This window comes from Brassica napus, chromosome C9 (assembly GCF_020379485.1).
Source record: "Brassica napus cultivar Da-Ae chromosome C9, Da-Ae, whole genome shotgun sequence".
Taxonomy (NCBI): Eukaryota; Viridiplantae; Streptophyta; class Magnoliopsida; order Brassicales; family Brassicaceae; genus Brassica; species Brassica napus.
This window is the reverse complement of record NC_063452.1, coordinates 3,587,029-3,607,050: the sequence shown is the minus strand read 5'-3', so window position 1 is coordinate 3,607,050 and position 20,022 is coordinate 3,587,029. Positions and strand designations below refer to the sequence as shown.

At 31.1% G+C, this 20,022-nt stretch overlaps 2 protein-coding genes across 2 annotated transcripts; one reads left to right on the top strand and one right to left on the bottom strand.

The window, feature by feature from the left end:
• Positions 1–5,581: 5,581 nt before the first annotated feature.
• LOC106442579 (putative FBD-associated F-box protein At1g50980) lies at positions 5,582–6,415 on the top strand. Its single transcript, XM_013884246.3, has one exon. The coding sequence runs from the start codon at positions 5,582–5,584 to the stop codon at positions 6,413–6,415; it is 834 nt and encodes a 277-aa protein (XP_013739700.3).
• A 2,845-nt stretch (positions 6,416–9,260) lies between these two features.
• On the bottom strand, positions 9,261–10,728 carry LOC106444452 (gamma-glutamylcyclotransferase 2-1). The gene is made up of 7 exons (XM_013885923.3): positions 10,455–10,728; positions 10,307–10,383; positions 10,169–10,225; positions 10,028–10,084; positions 9,767–9,816; positions 9,517–9,668; positions 9,261–9,431 (listed from the first exon to the last, which is right to left on the bottom strand). The coding sequence occupies exons 1-7, from the start codon at positions 10,561–10,563 to the stop codon at positions 9,268–9,270; spliced, it is 666 nt and encodes a 221-aa protein (XP_013741377.2). The 5' UTR covers positions 10,564–10,728; the 3' UTR covers positions 9,261–9,267.
• Positions 10,729–20,022: the final 9,294 nt, after the last annotated feature.

Sequence of the window (20,022 nt, the reverse complement as noted above, 5' to 3'; positions counted from 1 at the left end):
ATATACGAAGACGTAGACGTTCATTTCAGTTTACTAATGTTGACTATCAAATATGTCTACTTTTACTCTTTGGGTTAGTTTTTGCAATTGCAAATTTTACGGGTTACTTTCTATATATGAAAAAAGTTGTGATTTTATACAAGTAGACTTTCTTTTCAGTTTATATTTTAAAAATGTTAGTTTTTGCAATTGACCAGAATTTGACTTTCAAAAGTAGACTTCATATGCAGTCTACATGTTTGATTTTTTTTTAAAGAGGTTAGTTTTGCAATTTACCAAGTTTGACTTTCTACTAATATATTGAAATGAACGTCTACGGGTGTGTAGACTTTGCATGAAGTATACTCTCAAATCCGACGGGTTAGTTTTGGATTTGACCAAAATAAAAAAGTAGACTTCACACGCAGTCTATATTTTTTTTCTAAGATTAGAAGACTGCATATGAAGTCTACAATTTAATAAGTTTTTGATTAATTTTTAAACTTCTTAGTCAAACACAAAACTAACATATTCAACGAACTCAAAGTTTTGGTCAAATGCAAAACTGACATTTTGTAAACTTCTCTGGCAGTCTACATAGTGTAGACTTCCGATGAAGTCTAATATGAAAAGTCAAAAGTGTGGTCAAATGCAAAACTGACCTCTTTTACGTAGACTTCTTGGTAAGTCTACTTAAATTTTTGTTTTTGTTGTTAAAGATAAAGACCAAGACTGCTGGGGAAGTCTGCTTTACAAAAAAAATGTGTTTGATCAATTGAAAAACTGACATGTGTGTTGATAAGTAGACTGCATCGTAAGTCTACACATAGGCTTAGACATACAAAACAATCTACTATCGCGACATAGATCTGAAAATGATGAAAATCATGTAAATAGTTATCCTTTTCAGGTGTAAAGCTCGTTTCCAGTCTTTTCAACCGTCCAAACTCCAATTATGAGCAAAGAAACACCTTAGACGGTTCATAATGAAGAAACTCGAAAATATGAAGTCTGTGATTATGCAAAATGAAAGTTATGAGAGGTTTTTAGATGGAAATGTAGAGGAAATGAGAGGAAATAAAGATTTGTTGATTTAGAATGAGAAAAAGTGGCTGAAAATTGAATTCTAGAGGTTTAAGAGCTAGTTCATGGTGGTCGAAAAAATTGATGATAATGACATTATTGTAAATAAGAAGCAATGTTTAGAGTTTATTTGGTTTTTTGTTAATTTTGAAATTAATAAAACATTAAATAATAATGAAAATTTTGCAAATAATTAAAAAATAGGGATAATATGAAAAATTCATTGATGAATAGTAATGACAAAAAAATGGTTGTTTTAGCCTTGACTTGAAAATATGTGTTGGTGTTGAAAACCTCTCTTTTTATATTCGAACTAGTAGAAACTGTAAGAAAGAATGTGCACTGTAGAACAAGATATGTAAATATTGGTGTGGTAGGATAAATTAGAAGAAAAATAAACTAAACCAAGTTGGTCATCTAAAAAAAGTTTAAACTTTAAACAATACAAAGACACAATGGGACAAGTGTTGGCCGTCCAACTTATTCACCATGCCGAAGCCGAAGTCACAAAACATCCATGCAATGGAGACATGAAAATCCAACTTACTAGTCTCTTCTGTCCCAAGTAACCTTTTTAAGAAGGGCCTTGTTAAGAAGAACAGCCGAAAACAAAAAGTCATTGAAGCATAGTTTTCAGTGACAGATGCAAACCCAAATAAGGGGATTCTTGTAGTTATAGGCAGAGAGAATTGAAATACTGACTCAACTAACCACTCTCAAGTGACTCAATAACCAACCAAAGTAACAAAACATATATTGCAATGAGAAATATACTGGCTCAGTTCATCGTAGATAGAGCATCGCAATACCCACTCATGTAAATTTTTGTAAGAGTAACCGAAAAGGAAACCTTTGATGTAAGGCTAACAAAAGTGTCCTAGCGGAAGTATCCCTAACTCAAAGTTAATGTTGAATTCAGGCACTCTAGTTTTAGAATAAAAATATATATATATATTAATCAAAAGGTTACATATTTCTGGCCTAAATGGCCACACTTACTACACTGCGATGACGGCCATGAGTAGATCACATCCACCAAGGTGATTTTATCACATTTTTATTTCAGCGTTACTCTTTGAGGGAATTGTCTATCAAGCTTTACCTCTACTAAAACCTTTGCCTCTCCTCATCTGAATGGGATCTAACTAAGATCTACATTGGCTCACCAATTCCTGATGCAATCCACTTAATACCCTTAATCGAGTATAATTGGTCTGGGATATTTCTAAGCGTCAACCACGCGGGAATTGTGGTGATTTCAGAGTGATGTTTGCTGCCAGAGTCCAAGGTGAATAAACTTCAAACAATTGTTTATGTGTCAAAGAACTCTTTGCATAATCCACTTACGTGTCTATATATGAAGAAACTTCTACTTTCCGAGAAAAGAAGCAACACTTTCTACCCCAAATCTTATTAACAACAGTACTTTCCGAGAAAAGAAGCAACACTTTCTACCCCAAATCTTATTAACAACAGCATGAACCAACCTTCGTGGAGGAGCTGCACACTGAAAGAACTCTAGTTAATTATGGGAAACTAGTGTTTCATTTTCAGATTTTTTTTAAGAACACTAATTCTCAAAAGCAAACGATCATCCTAAAAGGAAACTATCTAGAAGAACTTCAGATGAACCACTTCTCCAGGACCAGTCCTGAAAGTTTAGAGGCCTAAGACCATTTAGTAAACACTTCAAATATTTGGGGTCTAAAAATTTTTTTTTCACAGATTGGGGACCTATTTACGTATAAAAATTTTCAAAAATTTTGGGGGCCTAAGACGAATATTTTATTGGGCTTGCCCCAGGGCCGGTCTTGCACTTCTCCTCAGCTGATGGGGTTATCAAAGAGATCTGTTTAACTGTCAAAAACAGAATCGCAAATCTAAGGCAGGAAAGGCCAAAGTTTTCTTCTTTTATGATGCAATTCTGGATTACTAGTTAGTAGAGTAGCACCTGATAATTTTGGGTCTTCACCGGATTTTTTTTTGGCCCATTATATCTATACTATTAAAAATAAAGTATATTTTTTGACACCCCCTTAATTTTTAGGAATATTTAAAAGTATGCCATTATCATTTAATAGTTGTCTTAAATATTTATTAAAAGCATTTTTAAATATTTTTACACCCAAAATACGTGTAACAACTTAATTACTATCATAACCACTAATCTTTTATATTTTTTGTTTCCAATTATATGCTTATGTTAAATTACACAACTAAATTTATCAATATATGCTTTCGATATTTAAAAAAAAAAAGAATTGTATGCTCGTTTTCTAATATATTGCAAATGCATGGGATAAAATGCTCCAATTAATAATCAAATTAATACATCTTCTCTTTTTATAGTTTTTTAATAAATTAAATCCTTTTTAAGAGAACTCCTAACCATATATGATTCTAATTGATTTTAACGAGTTTTTTAAAATGATTTATTCTAACTATAAACTTCTTCATTTTGAGACCAATCCAATAGTATATTAGCATAATTTCTAATGCTTGCTTTGTAGATTAAACAAATGCATCATGCTTTTTAACAATGTAACACAACATCCCCATTATATCCCATATAAAAACCTTTATTACATCTATTTGTTTTTATCCCATTGACAAACTTTTAATACATCCTTTAATTATATTTTTTTTCAAATTAGCGTTTATTACAAAAAATATACTTTAGATTTTAGGGTTATGAAATTTTAAACCCAAATCGTATTATATACGGGTCACATGTTAGTGGCGGATTTTTAAGTTTTTACTGAATTTTATCAGGTTTTTAATAAATAATTTTTTCACTAAATCCAAACTGCATTATATATGAGTCACCGATTGACCGGTTCAATCTCAAATCCGAGTGAGATATGAAAACACTACTGTGGAATATAAAACTTAAAAGGTCAAAATAAAAAAACGTCTCAGTTATAGAAATCAAACATCAAATTTTAATTATTTTGATATCCACTAAATAAAAGTTTTATACCTAAGAAGTTACCCCGCGCTTCTCATAGCACATGTTAAAATCTAGTATGTACTTATAAAAGAAAAGACACATATGAAATCAAACTCAGAACATAAACACATGGTGAAATAGACTCAATCTAATTATCTAAACATGTGCTTGTTGTGCTTCTACTCAAAACCGCTTTGCTGGTTACCATACTTAATCTCGGTTCTTTCGAATCCATTTGGTATATTCTTGAAGGCTCACCTATGATTCAAGTTTGTTAGTATGTGAAATGTTTACTATACATGTTTGGAAATTTCGCCTACTGTGATATAAATCTGTACAACTTTTTATTTCTTTATATAAAATATTTTAAAACAAAAGGGGCATATACCAGCGACGATATGATAATGTAGTGTCACTACATTGTGTGTATGTTACGACGAATCAATACACGTCTTTTTTTTGGCGAAGAAATAGTCTCCTCATCATTTTACGACGATTTAGAAATGAAATATTCTTTACGACGGATGATTAACGATGAAATGATTTTCGAGGTTATTTCATCGTAAAAGGCTATTTACTATAAAACTCATTTGTATTTGATTAGGTTATAATATAACTCATTTGTATTTGATAAACATTAGGGTTGTCATTTATCATTTTATATAGTTAATAATAAAAAATTATTTTATATTTGAAAGAGAAAAGAATATTCCTTTTTACAAAATCTTCTTAAAATCTTTGTAAAATGCATTTTTAAAATTAATCAATTTAAACTTTTATTATTATTAAAATATAATTATTTTGTATAATTTTAATTTTCGTTTATAAAAATTAATAAAGTAATTTTAATCTCTAGTTTTATTTGCATAATTAGAATTTATATTAATTACTTTTGGAAATAAGTTTCAAAAAGATTATAAAAGATTTTTTTTTATAGATTTTGTTAGCATTAGTTAAAAAAAAAGTTTATTATTTCAAACAAAATGATAAAAGATATTATAATTACATTATGTAAAATTTGATATAGTTTCTATGGAGTGGTCCAAAAAATCACAAATAAAAGAATTCTTGACTTCTATTTAAATAGTGTAGATTATTACCATTAGTAAAAAAATTCTTCTTTTCAGTCAACATCTAATGCATCCATTTAGGCTATAAATCCAGATCTATTCTAATAAATTTTATAATATGGAAATATATATATATATATATATATATATATATATTTCTGGTAACCACACTGACTATAAATATTTCTGTAATAGGGTGTTTTATTCTTTTTTCCTCGTTTTAAGATGGAAATAAAAATAATAAAAAAGGAAAGGAAAAAATGTAACGTATATTTGAAAAGCAAAGTCTGGACACGATTCTCATTGGGATATCAAAACTCTACAAAACCATACATACACAGATTTGTAGAATTGAAGAGAGCACAATCACAAGTACAAGATAAGGTTTAGATCTTTTCAAAAAAAAAAAATCACCGGTTGAGTTTAGGGTTTGTTCCTTGGTTATGAAATTTTGGCTATTGTCAAAGAAATGAGGAATCAGGATCGTAGGAGGGGTATAATGACGAATCAGATTCGTAGGAGTCCTAGGAGGGGTAGGCTGAGTGAGTTTCCAGACGAGTTGCTGTTGAAAATACTGTCTTTTCTTCCTAGTAAAGATGTTGTAGCCACGAGTGCCATTTCAAAACGGTGGAAGTCTCTTTGGAAGGAGGTAAAGAAATTCAGATATGATGCTACTCCTTCATATCCTCACACTTTTCAAATGTTTGCTCTATTCATTAGAAGCAGATCAAATGTAGAGAGCTTACAGCTCAAGCTGAACCCAAATAACTCGAGACAAGACATCAAAGATTTGGTTAATTATGTAGTTGCTCGCTCTTTGAGAGAGCTGAGAATAGAGATGCTTTACAAATCCTTTGAGTTTCCCCAAAGCTTGTATCTCTACCCACAACTTGAAACCCTCATACTTGAGAAACTTAGTCTTGTGGATATTCCATCTAACGTTTCTTTGATTGGTGTCAAGAAACTTCACCTTTTATCGGTTAGATTCTCAAGCGACGAATCTGTGACAAAGCTTCTAAGCATATGCCCACTTCTTGAAGACTTGGTGGTGAGAAGAAGCACATATACCAATGTGATGGTATTTACTATTGATGTGCCAACGCTGAAGTGTTTATCTATCGATAATACGTCTGGGAAATCTCGGCCTGAAGGTGTTCATGGGTTTGTGATTAATGCACCTTCTTTAAGGTGCTTTAGCATTAAGGACACCTTCAGCAACTATGTACGGTTTGGATATATGCCCGAGCTGGTCAAGGCGAGTGTCAACATTGTTTGTGACCAACCTATACCGACCGAGAGAGAGAAGGTGCAAAGTACATCCTCGAAAATGTGAGTCGTTTAAAAAAGGCTGCTGCATTCTATTCAAAATATGGGGAGAAACATGATGTACTGAAGGAGTTAGAATGTGTGGCTTGCATGCATGTGTTTGAATAACTTCTTTGTTATTAATAACTTGGAATAGGTAGTTTCCAACATATTTCTTGTTATTTGCTATCTTTGTTTGTTATGAATAAGTTGGAATAGTTTCCAACATATATTTCTTGTTATTAGCTATCTGTGCTTCTTATTATTGAGTCAGTGAAGGATTGATTGTCCGTTATTTTGTATGTTTCTCGGTTTCATCATGTATAACAAAAAGGAAATTCTAGAGTCTATGATCAAATGTAAGAAAGTGTGCAAATGTACCATGTTGGTAATCCTAAGAAAAAACTTTCAAACAATAAAAACACAGGGATAATGTTCTAATTTATACACCGACCAAAGTCACAGAACATCCATGTCTCAAGTTACTTTTTAAGAAAACAATTGAAACAAAAACTCCATAGAACAACAGATACCCAAACAGTATAAGATAATTTTTTACGGGTTGCGGAATTCAGTTTAATAATTCATATTAGGCATGAATTCACAAGAACATTTGCTTTAGGGTTTCAAACGGGATGATCTCCGTGTTGAAGTGAACTTGAAGTAGTTTAGAAACAAGATATCACTTTCCTAATGAGTTATGGAATATGAAAGATAATTATGATTGAGAGTTATCTATTAGAGAGCTATCCTAATGAGTTTAGGAACTTAGTTTTATATATAAAGACATACAAGAGTGTTGTATAATTTAAGAGTTGTGATATTAATAAAGAGATTAAGTTATGGGTTTGATTCAATAACTGGTATCAGAGCATTTTAATATTGTGTGTCTCCGCACCAAATTTTATTTTTTGTTTGCTTTATTTTCTTTCCTTTTTTATAATAATGTATATATATTTCATTTTAATGTGACTTTTAGCATTATTATCAAAAATATCCGTCGTTTTTTCACACAAGTTATGTTAACTAATAAGATATCATATAAATATGCTTGACTGTTTTCTCACTTTCATTATGTTTAACTTTTTTTCCAATCATTTTTCTTCAACTATAATTTGATTGCTACATTTAGTACTTTATCTAATCTTTTCTGTTGTGTTCTCCTATCTTCTAAGAATCATATGGGTTAAGGTAGTTGGGGTGTTCCTATGTCTATTATTTTTATACACCAAAGATGATAGCACTATAGCAGCCCTCACCAAAAGCAAGCTGGGAAAACATAGTCTTATGGCTTCTAATGTGATTATAAATGTGAGAGGTCAAAAATTCACGGAAGGTTTCATTCAGAGCCGGCTTACGGCAAGGGGCAAGGAGGCGTGGACCCCGGGTTCTAAGCATTTTTTAATAAAAATAATATTAAAGAAGAGTCCAACTTTTAAAAAAAAAAATAGTTAGGAATAAAGGCCCAAAAAATTTAAGTTATCCATAGATATATGTAATAAGATTTCTTTTTTGTCCAAAAACCTTTATATACCTTGAGCCGACCATGGTTTCAATATATGTTTTGGTCAAGGCTTCTGATAATTGTAGTGTTCTAACGATTCTGGCGGCTAATTGGCTATATACCATACAGAGTACATATATATAGGCATTTTTTCATATATACAGGCATTTATACAGAGTCTATACGGTATATATTTTTTAGGAAGTATAAATATAATAATTTATCATACATAATTTAATATTGATTTATTGAATAAAATATATATTATAAATAGTAAATTAAGTTTTTTTATATACCCTATAAACTGTAAAACTGCTGCATAGATACCGTAAGATACCGTATTTTTACCGTATACATGTCGCATAATTGACTGTATGATTTTTAACATATATTTTATAGGTTGTGGGATCAAATTTTTTTGAAACTTATTTTTAATATATATACATCAGTTATCATTTAAAAACTTAAATTAAATTTATGTTTTTGTTACATTTGAACAAACTATAATTTCCTTATAATGAAAGATTTACTTCTATTTCATTGTTATTTTCTATTTAAAATATAGAAAAAATCTTTCCACCCTATTGACAAAAGAATTGCATCAAATGTCATCAATTAGATTTTTATACATATTCATTATTTAAATTTATATTTTATAAAATAAATCTTTCCTTTGTTAAACATTACTTATTTTATATAAAAATTTTATTTCCATTTATTGAAAACAAATTTCATTACCATAACTGATAAGTACAAAATAATCTAGCTTATGGAAACAAACAAAAACAAAGAATAACATAAATCTCTTATATAAGAATGATATATAAGTTTTTTCAATTTTTGTAAAAGGGTAAAATACCAAATTAAAAATATAAAAAAACAATAGCATGGGCTCTAATCAAATGTGGGCTTTAGGGTAAATAAAAAACTGGCAAAATTAGAATGGTAATGTACAATCCATGTGAAGATACAAAAAGGTCTTAGCATGACCGCGTGAACTCCATGCTATCGTCAGCTCTGCTTCAGGTTCAGCTTCAACTTTGATTGTGATTGCCTTTCACAAAGCAACCATCTTCCTATCACTGATCTCATCGACTCAAATAATTTCTTTTTAAATGTTCTAAAATGATTGGCATGTAATTGGTCTTTGTGATGGTGAGAGCGAAAGATTCTAGTTATTCTCAACAATTAGATATCACCTCATGGTGTTATAAATGCTCACTGACGACAGAGTAAAGAAATATATAAAGGTCTGTTTTCTGAATTCAAACTTTTGAAAGTTCAAATGTGAAACAAATAAAAGTGGAACTATAAAAGTCACATTCGTAAAAATTCTTCATCAACTTGTTAGTTAGCTCCATGACTTTGCTTGACTCTCATGATGCAAAGACTCGTTGAAGAGTGGAAACATGAGCTTGAGAATGAGATTTGATGGATATACGAGAAACCACAGGCTTCAGCAATGCCTTAACTTCCTTTGGTAAGTCGAGATGTTTCCTAACCTCATTTGCCAATTCAATCACATACTCATCCTCATGCTCTGTTTCACAATATTCATCAAACATCAAAATCAATGCCATATATTTCCTGTTAGTATAAATTCGTTGAGAAGGGCTCTTTCTCACCTATGTCGTGCATTGCTTTCTCCAGCTTAAAAAGATACTCCCGGTTGTTTCCACAAGGTCCAGAAGCTGTGGCGATTTGCATCGCCATCTCCTCCATTGGAGCAGGGCCCAAGTAGTATTTGTTTGACAATTTGTCTGGGGTTGACGTGAATCTACACCAGAGAGAGGACACCAAAGTGGCTTTAACATTGAAATCTTCCAAATTATAAACATTAAGAGCCAAAAAGGAGACTTTAAAATCCAAACATACACTATAACTCCGGTCAAGATTGGTTTGGACTGTTTGGTGGTGTCAGTTTCCTGCATTCAATGGATATAAACTAGTTAATTTTTTTTCTTAATTTGGAATATTTAGAGCACCTCAATCTATAGTAATTTAATTAAGTCAGAGAAAAAAATATTTAGGCATCTTGAAATGTGAGAACTTGTTAAGAAATATCCAAATGTTTTCATGTTCATATTTATACTTTTAAGAATTTTAGTTAAATATTAACAATGAGAATGCTCTTACCGTGTAGAACTCAACGAGTGTTTTTAAGTCGTACTCACATTCTCTTCCTTCCAAGTACTGCAAAAAGAGACAATAATCAGATTCAACAAAAGTAACAAAAAAAACAAGTTATGTAAAATCAATAAAGGAATATTTTTGTACCTCCATCGCTAGCTTCTCCTTCTCGGGTCCTCCACGAACACAATAAGCTGCACCCCACTGTCCATATATCAACAATATCAATTTCAAAATACTTTTGTTTCTTATAAGAAAAAGAGAAGGTATATCTTTTTGTCTTACGCATATTGCTCCGGTGGATTCCTCCAACGTGCAAGTTCTTGCAGGATGTTCAGGCGTGCCTCTATGATCAATGCAGCCTGCAGAAAAGGAAACTTTCTAAGTAACATTCCCATTGTTTCAAGTGTGGATAAATGTACTGGAAACATACCGAGATCGAAGACACGTTTATAGTCTTTGATATAGCCAATGAGTTTCTCATCAAAATCGAAACCCGGGTTCCATATCAAAGATCCATATCCGAACACCCACAAGACCATCTTGATGTGTTCGGTCTCTTTTTATAGGAAGAAGAAGCTAGGAGGAGCTTAGAAAAAAGGAATTGTGATATTTTTTTTAAAGGAAGAGAGAATCGGATATTAATACAGAAGAGTTGAGAGAGAGACCAGAGTTTCAGTTGTGGGAAGAGAATCCCCCAGTGTTTGGGATTATGAATGAATATAGACGGCTTTTAAGGTTTATTACTTGTACCGTGCATCTCCGCATTTATAGCGGATTCCTAACTCTTTGTTTCTCATGGGATACATTGAATCTAGACACCTTTTTGTTATTATTCTTTAACAAATACAGACGCAATTGGCATTGATCCAGCATAGCCTGCCCTAGGCTAGCCCAAGCCCACCTTTTCGTTCTTTCTTTTTTAGCAAAAAGTCAAATTTAATTTTGTCGTCTTAATTTTTTGAAGGTGTATTACGATTTGTGTATACTTAGTTTACTTATTTAGTTGGTATATATATGATTAGGTCTACAAACTTGTATAAATATGTAGGTAGCTTATTGACTTGTTGATTGAATAACTGAAAAGTCTTCGGATGTTTGGATTCCTCCATAATCATATTATCTAAGATCGACGTAGCGTTAGACAATGCTTAGCCAGATGAAAAGAGAGATCGCTGCAATATTAGTTGGGTCACGAGAGATGATCATAATTAATTCGTTGGGGCTAGCTAAACTGGAGTATATGTTAAACTTTAATCAGCGTTAGCTACACAATAAGTAGATGGGTTGCATTTTCTATATGCAAGTTGGACTTTACGTATATTTGAATTTATCTCTGATTTAAAGGTTTCTTAGCGTTTTCTAGGTTTTCTCTCTCTTCCTTTTCTCTCTCTAAAACTCTCTCCACAAGAAAACCAGATCTCGTTTTTTGTCCGGTGGCCAGTGGTCTTCTCACCGCCGGTCACCCCCTTATTTCTTCTTGTGCAGGTTCCCGCCTCACACGCTCCACTCTCTTCTCCAAGTAGATCCGATATGCGTTTTGCTCTGTATCTCCACAGGTGTTGACATCTGGCGGACCTAAAATTGAACACACGGGTGTCCGTGTTTCCTATGGAGCAAAAGCGAGGTATTTTCTTTGGTCTAAGGTGGAGGGTTCCGGACAGGGTACGTTCTACGGCGGGTGAAAACAGATCTGTGTAGATCTGGTTCTCGGAGCCGACGGAGACAGTTTGGGAGCGTCGCTGCCTCCTCTTTGTTCCCGCTCGTCCTGCTCTTCTCCGCTGTCGTTTGTTTACTTTCCGGGTAGTTAAGAGCTTCTCATCTCCTTCTGAGAAAGGCGGTCTCAGAGGCAGCCGCCGAGGACCTCTGTTTTAGATCTGAAGTCAGCAAACCTAGGCGTCACTCTTCTGTCGTTATGTCTCTTTCGCCGTCTTCCGGAGGCTCTGAGCTTTGAGGACATGCTCAGTTTCATTCTCCTTTTTACGGTGAGGTTCCTATCGTCAGTCGTGTCGCTCTGTTTGTGTGGAGCTTCTGCTCCGGTTCTTCAAGCGCTCGCAGGAAGGTTGTGAGGAGTGTGTCATGCCTCTTTGTCGATTGGAAAGCATCTATCTCTTCGACGCTGTGGCCGGTGTAAGGAGTTTAAACCACCGCCTGCAGTCCACGAGTCTCGTTTCTTCACCGCTTGCTTTTCCATTAGTCGGATTGGATCAACAGCCGCATCTTCTTCAATCTTCTGGTTTGTTCAGAGTGGACCCTTGACGGAATGATAGCCGGGGCCGGGACGCCTAACCGCCTCCGCCTGTCACGTCCTCTGATTCCTTTCGGGATCTCATCCGCTCCTGAGCTTTTCCTAGACCTCTAATCTTTTTTGCATGTTTCCTACTTTAAAGTGTCCTCTGGGTCTTCGAGTGCCAATTGCTGACATTTTGATCTCCATGTTTAGCCTTAGTCTTCATAGATTAAGCCTAACTATGTATCTAAGGATCTTTTTTATCTTTTTTGGGGGATCTTTAGGTAGCCTTTGCTAGTTCTAGCAGATTTAGATCCAAGCTTTTGTATCTCAATGTCATTTCTATGAAATGAATTCACATTTTGTCCAAAAAAAAAATCTGATTTAAAGGTTTATTTATTGACCTTTTGGGAGACTAATCAGACTAGACCTAATTAAGATGGTGATTCAATAATAGAACGCTGATAGATCGTCCGAATATCTCTATATTTTAGTCCTAGCCAGCGAATCATGTCAGCATATTGAGTGGCCTAACAAGCCTTTTATAACTTTCATCGTCTATAATGATATAATCTCAGATTTGTATCGAATGGCTTGCCATATGTAAATGCTGAAAAGTTGTTTTTCAAAATCCGTATAACACGTTAATTTAGAAAAATATTAGATGGTGGACAAGCATCCAATAATATTCAACAAATTTAGGTAATATTTGCTAGAAATGGAACGTAAACAGAAATATAATAGTAGTCTTCTAGATCTACTTTAAGTGAACAAAAATAATAAAAATGCTTTGAAAATGTTTTCTAAAAAAGGTCGTTTCATGTAGTACACTCGTATGTAGGGAGAGTGAAGATCAGTTTCCCAACTGTGCAAAATGGTCTCTATAGCCACAATAAGAATATCGATAAAAAAAAAAAAAGAATCAGTGACAAAAAAAAGAACAAAAAAATTGTGGGGCTGGAGGAAAAGTTCAGGTTGTCTGGCTTCTACAACCATTAAGAAATTATATATACCAACCTCGATGGGCGATGGCTCGATGAGCACTTGAGCTGGAGTTCTTGGTGTACTCGTTTTGGTTATGCCGCAGATCGTTATTAATTAGTAGCATTGCTTATGGAAATGCTAAATTGATTACGTAATCCATTTTATAACTTATATAAGTACAATCTGCTTCTTTTGTTATTTTATCCTTTAATTTTGGGTGAATTTGGTATATAGTCGTACCAATCGAGAGTTAACTAGACAAATAACTACATTTTCTGCAGACAAATAACACCCACTTGCTTAAGATACGACTAAAGTTTCCAAAACTCTATAATTGAAATTTTCAAAATTTTATATTTGAAGCAAAACTTCAAAAATGTTCTTCTACAAAAGCAAAACTTCAAATTTAACTTCAAAACAATTTGTATTTTATCTTAAAAAAAAAACAATTTGTATTTTATAACATGGTCTTTATATTTTTCATAACTAATTTGAATTCATAAAACTTTTGTAAATAACTAGCACATATATAAACATATTACAACAATATTAATTAATAAAATAGTATATTAAAATATAAATTTTTAAAAAAAATAACTTAATCTAAACTATTAAAACAGGAATACAAATTTGAAATAACCCTGACTTTTCTTAAAAAATTACAGTTTCATGCCACTGAGTAAATAAATAGATTGATTTTAAATGTAAACTATTAATCATTTATTATAGCTAACCATTTCCAATTGAAATGAAACCGTGTCATTTACGGTTCTCAATTCGTCCATGTTTATGAAAAATATGAGTTTTAGAATTACTGCCTAAGTCAAAACTCATTATTCACTGATTGTGCTCATATTATATTATATATCAAACTGGGAATTTTTTTAAAATATTTCTAGACAATATAATTGCTTCAGTTGAAAAAAACCTGAGACTTTGCTGCCTATAATTTTAGGTTTGTGTTTCATTGCTGCTTTTTTTTCCAGGCATAAACAAACCATTGCATGGTTTTTAAAAAATGAAACAAACCATTGCAAGGTTTCTTAAAACGTTGACCATGGATTATACTATGGCTTTTGTGGCATACCAAGTAACTGGTTTAATTTTCCTATCATTAAAGATCTCGTGATAACAACAATCTATCAAACCGTTTAGTAATTGAAAAAAAAAACTTTTTGAATGGATGGAATATACCTTTGTTTTTGAAATGTACACTAAATAATTAAAATTAAAATGACATATATATATATATATATGTATATATATATATATATATATATCTAAATTAGTAATGAGAATATAAACTTAACAAAACAGATCATCGAATGAAAAATAAAAATTCCACATATTTTAACAAACTGCCAAAAGTACTAGAATATATAAACTCAATATCTAAACTTATCGCCCACATATATTTCGATTTCCTAAGAAATATTATTTATATATATATATATATATATATATTCAGTCCATAATCTTAAATATTCTGTAACTAACAATACATATATTTTTAATGTTATACATTATTCACAGTAATCTCAGCCATATTACCTAGCAATACAAATATTTTGCGTGATTCAATCAGTTTTAAACATTTTTTCTTTATTTTTTTTAAAAAAAATTCTGTCCAATTATGAGTTTAAAAAAAAATATTCCAAAGAATTACAGTCTCATGCCATTGAGTGAAAATCTACAATTAGTGAAAATCTAACTTTTAAACACGAAATTAATTAGCTCATTAATATTAAATCACCATTGTCCTTGTATATATATATATATATCGCTTCCCTTTTATTGTCTTTGCCTCCAAAACACGCTAACAAAAAAAATTGTGACTAACCGAAATTTTACTCTTATCAAGCACGTGAAACCCTGAGTGTATTCTTGCAGGTGAAACTGTTGTAAATTCTTGGGTGACAAGCCTACAGATAACTATGTCAAAAAAAAATTATGAAGTACAATCGATGATAAAGAATCGTAAAAAAGACTTGCACAATGAACAGAACATTCAGATGTTGTTATATTTATCCTCTGTATTCATATTATCTCAAAGCAAATATTATGAGAAACTGACGTATGTAACACAGATCTTCGGCTTCGGATTTCCTTATAGATCAGCTATGTTAAGTCGTACACTAAACATGGAATTTTTTTAGTATTAATTTGATCCCACACACAATATATATATACAAAGATCCAATCATTTTTTTTATAACCACATAACTGCTCCAACACACACTCAATAAAATAAATATATAACATGTTCCAGTAATGCAATACATGATTGGTATAGAAAAACTGAAGTAATGTAAATGCAATTTTTAAGTTCTGTTTCAAAATGTCTATATATATATACATATAAAATGTAAACATGTCTAACATGACAACTTTTACTGATGTAAAATGTAGAATGTAATTTTTTTAGCTAATCAACCTAATTTAAACACATAAAACTAGGGATGGACAAAAAAACCGAACCGAACCGAGTCAAACCGAACCAAAGTCTATTTCAAACAATTCGGTTGTAGATTTTCCCAACTCGAATGGTTATGTTAAAACCGAACCGAACCGAGAAACCGATGTGTTTTGTAATTATTTAAATTAAAAATATTAGTTTTACCAGTATACTAAAATTCTAATACCAAACCATATATTTTCCATTTTTCATTTAATAATGATATAAGATACATTACTAATGATGTTGGTTTTTGTTATTTTAGTTAACTTTCATTTGTTTTAATTTTTATATACTTTTTGTGACTTTTTTAAAGATTTTTGTTTTAGTTTATATTGAATTTAGTTCACATAGTTTATATTTACATAATTTATGTTAGGTCTGGGCGTTCGGGTACCCGTTAGCATTCGGGTTGGGTTTTTCGGATTTCGGTTCATTTTGATAACACCTCCTAGGTCTCATTCTTGTAAATTTTCAAGTACGGGTCGGGTTCGGATATAACACATCGGGTTCGGATCGGTTTTGTATCACATCATAGAACCCATAAATTAACCATATATCATTCGAATTCGGGTTATATCAGATAGGTTCGAATATACCCGAAATGAAATCTAAAATTTAAAAGCAAAACATAAGATATATATACTTATTTATATATAATTAAGTATTTAAAGTAGTTATTTAAATTTTAAATACTTATTGGTAGATACCATATCAAACTAAATAGGAAATTGAATATTTGAAATATATATTCATGTTTCATATAATTACATTGTAAATTAGTTTGGACATTCGGACCGGTTTCTTCGGATATCTTTTCGGATTTTTTAATCTTTTTTCGGTTTTTCGGGTTACCCGTTCGGGTTCGGTTAATAACACTTCGGGTTCAGATATGTTTTGTACCACCTTACAAGATCCATTCGGGTATTTTTTATATTTCGGACCGGGTACGGATCGGATTTTTCTATTCGGGTTCGGTTCGGATTTCGGATTATGGATTTTATGCCCATGCCTAATTTATGTTTTAAAACATAATTTTTCTTACAAAAAATTAAACAAAAAAGAACCTAATTAAACTGATCCAAAAAACAAACCGAACCGAATATAAACCAAACCGAACACAAACCGAACCGAACCGAACCAAATTAACTATGGTTTATTTCAGTTGGAAAAATACTAGAACCGAACAAACCAAACCAAACCAAACCCGAACCGAACCGAGAAAATAACCGAAGTGCCCACCGCTTACATAAAACTGAATCAACACCCGCGCACCCAAGCTCTAGTTAATATTAAACTTCAAGCAAAATACCATATTATTCCATAAAGTGATTTTCGTAATGCATATATGATCTACTAGTGCATTTCGAAGTAAAAATAACTCTCCCCATTTTTAATTTGTAGATTAGAGATAAAAATTGTTGAAATCGGGAGATATTAATACTTGTAAATACATTAGATCAGAACGAGAAAGTAAAAGAGAAACATAAGATATCACTAACATACTAACTTTTATCGATGATATTAATACACGGAATATATTCAATATGAACAAGAAAGAATTGTACGAAAAGACATCATCAACAACAACAACCATCTTAAATTACACAAAAAAATTGGACAATATTTGAAAATTTTGAAGGTTTCGGATCAAACTTACCTGACTATTAGTGTTGTTGTAATATTTAAATATATGTAATAGTTATGTCTATGTAATTTTTAAAAAGTTTTTTTGTTAAGTTTCTTTTGTATATTTTTGTTATCTAAATCTAGTTTTAAGTATTTTAAATCTTCTTTTAAAGTTTTATTTAATTTTATGTGTAAACTTAAATTTTGTAAACAAAACTTAAAATATTTATGAGATATAATTTTTATAAAGGATTAAAATAATAAACAAGAAAATATTTATGAATTATAAATGTGATATGTAATTGCAGGGACCAAAATATAAATAAAAATATAAAACTTCAAATTTGAAGTTTTGAGGAGTGAAACTTCGGATATAGAGTTTCATTCCTCAAAACTTCAATTTGAAGTTCTTTTTTGGAGAGCAAAAGACTTCATATTTGAAGTTATAGAGTGTTTTTTGGAGATGCTCTAAGAGTATCTCCAAAAGACACTCTATAACTTCAAATATATATTTTTTTGCTTTCCAAAAGAAACTTCAAAACTTCAAATTTAGAGTTTTAAGAAGTAAAATTTCATATTTGGAGTTTCACTACTCAAAACTCTAAATTTGAAGTTTCATCTTATTATTTGCATATTGGTCCTTATAATTAATTATACATATCACATTTATGATTCTTAAGGATTTTCACATTCATCTTTTGAATCTTTAGAACTTTTGTATATCTTAGATATTTCAATTTTTTTTAAATTTAAATTTTACACATAAAATAAAAAAATCAAAATAAGATTTATAATATTTTAAAAGTAGAATTAGACAACAAGAATATTACAAAAAAAAACTTAATATTTTTAATAAAAAAGATACGTGAAGACATAATTATTACACAAATTTAAATATTACAACAACACTAATAGTCTAGTAAATTTGCTCCACAACTTCTAAAATATTGTCCAAACAAATTTTGTGTAACCGAAAATGGAGCATTTAAAAATAGTTTTATGTAATAATATGGTATTTTGCTTGTATTTTAATATTTAATTATGTATTTATATTTAGAATTTTATATTTTAGTGTAAAATTTATTAATTAATATTACCATAGTATTTTTATATATGTACTAGTTATTTATAGAATTTTTATAGATTTATATTAACAATGACAAATATAAAGACCATAGTGTAAACTACAAATAATTTTGATGTTAAATTTGAAGTTTTGCTTTCGGAGAAAAATACTTTAAAACTTAAAATATAGAGTTTTGTAAACTATATAATATAGAATCTTTTTGGAGATGCTCGAACAATGGTTCATAGAAAATCATCTGGGTTTTCTAGTTTGAATGTGTATTAAAGATGACAAATTAATTTTATTAAATGTCCAGTCACGACCTAACATCAAAATACAAAAAAAAAAATTTCCTAATTTTATAAATTTTCTCTTTCCGAATTCTTGTTAATCTTTTCAAATTCTTTTTTATTTTCATGTTTCTATTGTTTAAATATTGACCCAAACTATATAACTGGATCATAGAAGCCCTTAAGAGTAAAACATCGTGTTTTAAAAAATCTTGTCATTTAGAAGAATGACGGATATTTTTGTCAGAAAAATATCTAGTCTGATCCTTCACCTAATTAGCTCTCTCCTCTTTAATTTCTGCGTCGGTGCAAGTATTAATATTGTCATTGATACGATAGCGATGCTACCAAAGATCTTAATAAACGCATGTCACTGTTTGTCATTAACTCTACATTTTCATGCAAGGCAAAAACAAATTTCCAACCTACCTTTTTACTAGTATTATTTACTGATCATTTCGACTAGTCATCAATCACACTATCTATATATTAATTCAAACTACGTCAGTTTATTTCACACGAACAATTAGATCTAAATTTATAATTTACACATATATACCAAATAAGATTCAAGAAGTTGAAGAAAAATCTACCAGTTGCATCACTTCTAATACGACACGTCACCGATATATGGGTCCTTTTTTAAAAAAATGTGAAAAAGTGTCAAGTCTGTGATTCGAACTCGGGTTTTTAGGATCTAAACAACGACATTTATACCACTGAGGTAAAAGATTCTTTGTACATTGATGGCTGAAACAAATATATATTTATGAAGGTCAGAAACCTTTGCTTCTTCGGTTTTCGAACCTTTGCTTATTTATTTTATCTAATTATTTAATAAATACTTTATAACTCACGTTTTGAAATGAGATTCGTTAAAAAAAAGTCCAATAAACATCTTTGATCTGTAAGCGTCCTCTTCAATGGAAGTTTATGGCTTTCAATTTTTAATCATCGGCTCATGACTCATCTAAGAAACACAGATTGGCTTTTTGAGTTTCATGAATCGGTTTTTCTTCTTTAGTCTCTACTTCTCCTCATCTTTAATAAATTCTTCATCGGTTCTTTTATTTTGCCTGATAAATCATGATTGTGTGGTTTTAATTTTCTTTGGTCATCCTTAGCTTGCACCCTTTGATCTAACCAAGAAGAAGAAGAAGACATTTGTCGTTCAGGATGCCATCGAGGACTCAGCTGAGTCACACGGGAGACATACTATCCGTTGCCTGATTGTTCAAGAAGAGTTTATGTGCTATGAAACATATTTGTTTCTTTTCATCAGTTGCTTTGTTTAATCTTTTTCCTGCAAATAAAGATGGCTTTGACAGTTCATTCACGGGAGCCAAG

What these genes read in the sequence shown, in the direction of transcription:
- LOC106442579 (XM_013884246.3), top strand. Translation starts at nt 5,582, where the DNA reads ATGACGAATCAGATTCGTAGGAGTCCTAGGAGGGGTAGGCTGAGTGAG.
- LOC106444452 (XM_013885923.3), bottom strand. Translation starts at nt 10,563, where the DNA reads ATGGTCTTGTGGGTGTTCGGATATGGATCTTTGATATGGAACCCGGGT. An exon ending in CACTCGTTGAGTTCTACACG is followed by an intron (nt 9,817 to 10,027) that starts GTAAGAGCATTC and finishes CATTGAATGCAG; the next exon opens with GAAACTGACACCACCAAACA. An exon ending in GAAAGCAATGCACGACATAG is followed by an intron (nt 9,432 to 9,516) that starts GTGAGAAAGAGC and finishes ATTGTGAAACAG; the next exon opens with AGCATGAGGATGAGTATGTG.